At 48.2% G+C, this 6,000-nt stretch overlaps 4 protein-coding genes across 4 annotated transcripts, besides 15 other annotated features; all 4 read left to right on the forward strand.

Moving 5' to 3' along the window:
• Positions 1-6,000: part of a sequence feature (heterozygous, Esmeraldo-like haplotype) that runs on past the window's edge.
• Tc00.1047053510535.80 (hypothetical protein, conserved) lies at positions 194-1,051 on the forward strand (the record flags this gene model as incomplete). The annotated part of the gene is made up of 1 exon (XM_807599.1): positions 194-1,051. The coding sequence occupies one exon, from the start codon at positions 194-196 to the stop codon at positions 1,049-1,051; it is 858 nt and encodes a 285-aa protein (XP_812692.1).
• Tc00.1047053510535.90 (hypothetical protein, conserved) lies at positions 1,311-1,673 on the forward strand (the record flags this gene model as incomplete). The annotated part of the gene is made up of 1 exon (XM_807600.1): positions 1,311-1,673. One exon carries the CDS (start codon positions 1,311-1,313, stop codon positions 1,671-1,673), a length of 363 nt encoding a protein of 120 aa, XP_812693.1.
• Positions 1,723-1,758: a microsatellite.
• Positions 1,801-1,826: a sequence feature (AT_rich).
• Positions 2,033-3,034, forward strand: Tc00.1047053510535.100 (cysteine peptidase C (CPC), putative; the record flags this gene model as incomplete). Its single annotated transcript, XM_807601.1, has 1 exon — positions 2,033-3,034. The coding sequence occupies one exon, from the start codon at positions 2,033-2,035 to the stop codon at positions 3,032-3,034; it is 1,002 nt and encodes a 333-aa protein (XP_812694.1).
• Positions 3,042-3,072: a microsatellite.
• Positions 3,201-3,264: a microsatellite.
• Positions 3,387-3,424: a microsatellite.
• Positions 3,522-3,547: a microsatellite.
• Positions 3,631-3,673: a microsatellite.
• Positions 3,700-3,764: a sequence feature (GA-rich).
• Positions 3,929-3,967: a microsatellite.
• Positions 3,981-4,009: a microsatellite.
• Positions 4,123-4,163: a microsatellite.
• Positions 4,757-4,777: a microsatellite.
• Positions 4,883-4,926: a microsatellite.
• Positions 5,023-5,050: a microsatellite.
• Tc00.1047053510535.109 (trans-sialidase, putative) lies at positions 5,445-6,000 on the forward strand (the record flags this gene model as incomplete). The annotated part of the gene is made up of 1 exon (XM_807603.1): positions 5,445-6,000. A coding segment is annotated over one exon (556 nt), but the record flags the coding sequence as incomplete, so codon positions are not given.

Raw genomic sequence — 6,000 nt, forward strand, 5'->3', positions numbered from 1 at the left:
TTTCTCCACCCCGAATCCCCACCCTACATGTCTGCCGTCCGCCCCATGGCGTATATTTATTTCTTTCTTCTTTTTTTTTTTTTTGCTTCGGACATTTCCGCCGCGATTGTCATGGCGTTTTTGTGTGCGTGTGTGCGTTGCCGGGAGGAGGGACGCGCAGCCCACAAGAGAAAAGGGGCTGTGTGGATTGTGCATGCAGGCATGCCGTCAATTCCTTCGTCACAGGATCAAAAGGGGTGGCCATACCGCGTGGGTATGTGAAGTTTCTCTCGCGGAGATGTCCAAGCAGGGCGAGGGCATTTTTTCCGAAGGCGACACGACGGCGTTGCGGCCCCCGTTTTCCTCCGCCCCCGTCGCGCGACGTCTCACCACGACAGAAGAGGCGGTGCGTCGCATCTCGTTGTTTTACAGCCCTCACACATATGCCTACGGCCTTCTTAGTGCTCTTGTTCTTTTCGACGAGGCAAAGCGTCGTGGGCTTCTGGACCCCAAAGTGGATGCGGGGAAGTTCTTCGTGCACCCCATGGCGCTCGTTCGCCACCCGGAAATGTTTTCACAGTTTTTTGGACCCGAACGGGCCCAATTCTTTTCCGCGATGCTTCAGCAACTTCTTGCCGTGCACGATGCGGAGTACTCCTCCGTCGTGCGGGTGTGTCGTTCACAGGGTGTGGATGCGACAAGGTGGATCCCATTCCTGCGCGGACTGTGTCTCTGCGTGATTGCTGGCGACCCAATACTCTCCGAGGCGAGTTTTGTCATTGAGGACTTGATTCTGAACGGTGTTCTCCATGACGGCTTAAGTGTTCCTGGAGACTACAACGATCGTGGCGTCTCAGTAGCCGACATGCTCATGGAGGCCGCCGTGGAACTTGGCTCGGCGAGGCTGTCGGAGTTCAGTTTGTCCGTATACCGACAGTTTCTGCCGGAAACACCTTACGCGGTCAGCAAGAGGCTGGCTTTGTGTATCACGCGAGGTGAGAGACGTCATCTCGACTGGAACTTGCGATGCCTCCCACGTAAGCCACGTGGCCGGTCACGTTTGAAGCGTTAATGATAATTATGTTGTTTTTTTCATTGCCGTTCACGTTTATTTATTTATTTTTTTTGTGTTTTTTCGAAAAGTTACGTTTAGTGAACCCTCGTGTTTGTTGGCGTTCATTTACGGTGCTCCTCCCGCGGTGTGTGTTTGTGTGCACGCCGTGTCATTGGGCGGTTTCGTTTCGCCATTTTCTGCCTGTCGTGCACGTTCCTCCCCCTTTCTTGTCTCTCCCTTTTTCTCTTTGTTTGTGTGTGTGTGTGTGTGGGAAGAGATGGAGCTGAACGAGCTGCAACGCCTCTCGGCGGCCTTTTACGAGCAGGGGATGCGGTACACCTTCACGGCCTCGCAGCACCCGTCAAATCCCGGTGTTTACCGCTTCGTCTTCTCGCGGCCCACCAACGCCACGCCGGAATCGCCAGTGTACATCACCGTCGATATTTTCCGGTCCCCCCCCGACAACAAAACAGACGACGACAACACGACGACGTACTGCGCGATGGTTGAGGGACTCCGTTGGCCGTATTATTTCCGTCTGCGCGGTGGGGCGATCGATGAGGGCGGCTTTTCAGAAAATTTCCTGGAGAAGGTGGACGCACAGAAATGTAAAGTCAACGAGCGGTGCCTTTGGATGTAAAAATGCCGCAGACTTCCCCCCCTGTTTTATTTTTTCTTTGTCTCTTGAGCTCTCTCTTTCTCTTTCTCTTTCTCTCTCTCCTTCTGTTGTATACATGTGCGATTGTCGTTCTTTTTTTTGTTGTCTCTTTAAAATAATAAATAATTATATTTACATTCTCCGTGTCGTCCGCCGCGCATTGATACGCCCATTGCACGGAGCTGCCACAAGATATTTGTTGCCATAAAGTGAGAGGAAGAATTTAAAACACACAAACACACACACACAAAAAAAAAAAAAAAAAAAGGGTTACAACTGCTTAAAAGGAAGAGACGAAAAAACAACAACAACAACAAAGTTACGGGTGGAAGAAATCAGAGATGCGTGTTTATTTTTCACTCAGCATCGCGCTTTTTCTTTTTCTGTTGTACGCCACGGCGGGACACTCTTTCCATGCGGAAGACGCTCCAATTTTGACCGATGAGTTTTTGGAACATGTGAACCGCCTCAACGGCGGAAAGTGGACGGCTGGCCGCACAAGCCGAACAAAACACCTCACGCGTCGCGGGGCAAGTCGGATGCTGGGGACTTTCTTACGAAACACCAGCATCCTCCCCCCGCGGCAGTTCAGCGAGGAGGAGCTTCGTGTGCCGCTCCAGGACAGGTTTGATGCCGGAGAAGCGTGGCCGGAATGCCCCACCGTCACGGAAATCCGTGACCAATCGAGCTGCGGCTCTTGCTGGGCTGTGGCAGCAGCTTCAGCCATTTCGGACCGCTATTGCACTCTTGGTGGCGTACGGGACCTCAGAATTTCTGCGGGGGATCTTATGTCGTGCTGCGATGTTTGCGGTTTTGGCTGCAATGGTGGCTATCCCGAAGTTGCCTGGGAGTACTACGCCGTGCACGGTATTGTTTCAGAGTACTGCCAGCCTTATCCTTTTCCATCCTGTGCGCATCACGTGAACAGCAGCGATCTCTCCCCATGCTCCGGTGAATACGACACGCCTACGTGCAACAGCACTTGCACGGATAAGAAGATCCCATTGATTAAGTACAGGGGGAACACCTCATATGTCTTGAGCGGAGAGGAGCCTTTTAAGCGCGAGTTAATTTTGAATGGCCCATTCGAGGTTTCATTTTCAGTTTACGCTGACTTCGTGGCCTACACAGGCGGCGTGTACAAGCATGTCGCTGGGATTTTTCTCGGGGGCCATGCGGTACGTATTGTTGGCTGGGGTGAATTGAATGGAGAGCCGTACTGGAAGATTGCGAACAGCTGGAATCGTGAGTGGGGGATGAATGGCTACTTTCTTATTGCCCGTGGCGTGGATGAATGCGGAATCGAGGGAAGCGGCGTCGCCGGTACGCCAAGAATACCATGACTGCAGTGAAAAGGAAAGAAAAGAAAAAGAAAAGAGAATATTCTTCTCTACTGCTGGCCGGGCTCTGAAGGTGTTGAGATGGAAATAAAAGAAAATAGTATAGGAAAGAAGTGAGTGATGGCGGGGCATTGGCCTTTGGCACCTCCTCGTTGGTTTTTCACTCCAAGTAAGTGCACATGTATAAATGTATATATGTTTGTGTGTGTGTGCATGCATTTATATATTTATATTTCGATAGCCCCACCCTTTTGACATGCTGAACGTTCTATTCGGGTTGGAGATGTGTATTACATGCGAAGTGGCAGAATTAAAAAGGGATCGCCCGCCACAAAAAGAAGGTGAGGAGGAAATGAAAAAAAAAAAAAAAAAAAAAAAAAAAAAAAGAAAGAAGTTGTCTTCTTCTTGTCGCCATCGGTTCAATGACTACTTTCACCGCGGCCCTTCAAAAGGTTTCATAAGGGGAAAGAAGAAGAAGAACAACAACGACAAAAAAAAAAAAAAAGAAAAAAAAAATGGTATCAGAAATATTGTTTTTTTTTCTTTTTTATCTGGGAATATATTGAGTTGGGTAGCCCGCCATTTTTGTGAACATATTTTTTATTTTTTATTTATTTATTTATTTATTTATTTATTTTTTTACACGCCTTTCAGTCTCTCGTTCAAACAGAAAGAAAGAAGGAGAATAAAATAGGAGGAGGGAGAAGCCAAAAGAAAGAAAGAAAAAAAAAAATTTATGGAGTAATGGCCTGGACGGTAGGCGAGAGGAGCTTTCAATGCAGACGCAGATGTCTACAATACATATAAATATGTGCCTCTGAATATATATATATTTATACTGTAGAAATCTGAATCTGCATTGTTTTTTTTTTTTTAATTTTGGCAGGCATATCGATCTTATTTTTATTTTTATTATTATTTTTATTTATTATTTTTCATTTGTCGCTTTTTTTGTTTTGTTTTGTTTTGTTTTCTTTTTTAAAATTTCTTTGGCATTTGTGTGGCTTTTCCTGCTCTTTTTCATTTTCTCCCGTTGACCGGGAGGGAGTTGTCTGCCGCTGGCTGTGGGATGTCTCCCACGTGACATGAAATCTCTCTTTCTTTCTTTTTTTTCTTTCCTTTTTTTTTCTTTGCAACGCAGTGATGTTGGCAGTCTTCCATGCAGCCTGAGCGCCTCTGTGCATCCTCCCCGCGGTCCATCTCGTGCGGGTGCTGTCGGTCTGTTGAGGCGTCCGCAGCGGTCGCACGCCACATTTTGTGCGAATTCCGCCGTGAATGTCTGCTGGAGGGCGTGGCGCCCCCCCTCTTACCCCCCTTCCGTGTGTGTGTGGGGGGGAAAAAAAAAAGCCACTGACTCTCTCGAGGTGAAGTGTGGGGGGCAAATAACTTTTTGCGGATGGCCGAATTCACCGGATGGCAGTGGACAAATTTTTTCTGGCAACTCGTACGAAGTGAGGCGCCTGATCTCCAACGGTGTTTGGGAAAATGAACGGGAGACGATTCACACTGTGCTGATTACCGTGCATCCGGAAGGGCATTCCGATGTGCGGATGAGGGCCGTGTGCATCCTGGCGCTGAGGGAAGATCAGGGGAAAAGTTACTGGAAATGAAGGCTTAATACATCCTTTTCTCGCGGAATACGGAATAACCTTATATGCATTTGTACATGATCGGGTAGCTGGATCTTCATGAACAATTGTGGCTTATGTGCAATGGCGACGGCCGTTTATTTTATTTTATTTTATTGCTTGGAAGAATGAATTACATGAGCTCTCAACAGGGCCATTTGATTTTTTATCGATTATTTCTTTTGCCCCCTGGACTGCACAATTCCGTGTCTATCTATCTACCTATCTATTTATTTATATGATATATATATACATATATATATATATTGTGTGTTGGCCTTTTTTTATACGATTGCACGGAAGATTCTTTTGTTGTTGGTTTGTGTCACTTTGGTTTTTTCCTTCTGCGCACGGTCTGATGGCTGTGTGTGTGTGTGTGTGTGTGTGTGTGGGATGAGAGGAGCCCGCTGTTGCGTGCAGGAGGGCGTTTTGCCTCATGAATGGACAAATCGTTTTGTGCTTTTTTTTTGTGTCTGCAGCCACACTTTGCTTTGATTTTGCGAGTAATATGTACAATACACTCACAACGGAAAAAAACAAAAACAAAAAAGACTACGTTGGTGGCCATGTGACCCACCGTGAATGATGATGGCGTTTATCGTTTTGTGTGTTTCTTCCACACCTTTCTGCATTCTCTCAATACGCTTTTTGTCTTCTACCTCTCCACCTCACGCACACAGACAAACACGCTAGGAAGAAAGAAAACAAGCGCGAATCGCTGCCGTGAAATTCGAAGGCTTTGAAAGGACAAACGTCACACACACCGCCCACACACACATATTTCTATGCACTCACGTGTTGCTGCTGTGGAGGCACCCCGCACACACAACCGTTGCCGCGTGACCGGATCCAGCGGAAGGAGGAGGGAAGGAAGAGAGAATGAGCCGCAGAGGCCCAACATGTCCCGGCATCACTTCTATTCTGCGGTGCCGCTCCTCCTCGTCGTTATGATGTGGATGTGCTGCAACACCTGTGTTCCCGCAGCCGCTGAGGACAGCAATTCAGGGGATGTGCGGCTGCCGCAACGGGTCGGTCTCTTTTTGCCGCAGAAGACGTTGGTGCTGCCGAAAGAGGGGGCGGGTCCGGGTGAATTGAAGGATGCGTTTGCCTCACCCTCTATTGTTGTTGCTGGAGAAGTAATTGTTGCTATTGCTGAGGGTGAGAAGAAGCATAATGATCCGCAGCATCCAGCCGCCAAAACCCCTGCGGTTGATATTGTTGCGGGGTACCTCAACGCTACGGAGCCGTGGCCGTCCATGGTCGCCTATATCACCTCCAGTAAGTGGCATGCACAAACCGTTTTTGCCAGAGAAACCCCAAAGGATGGGTTGGGCATGGCGA

Source organism: Trypanosoma cruzi, genomic scaffold (genome assembly GCF_000209065.1).
Source record: "Trypanosoma cruzi strain CL Brener 1047053516775 genomic scaffold, whole genome shotgun sequence".
Taxonomy (NCBI): Eukaryota; Euglenozoa; class Kinetoplastea; order Trypanosomatida; family Trypanosomatidae; genus Trypanosoma; species Trypanosoma cruzi.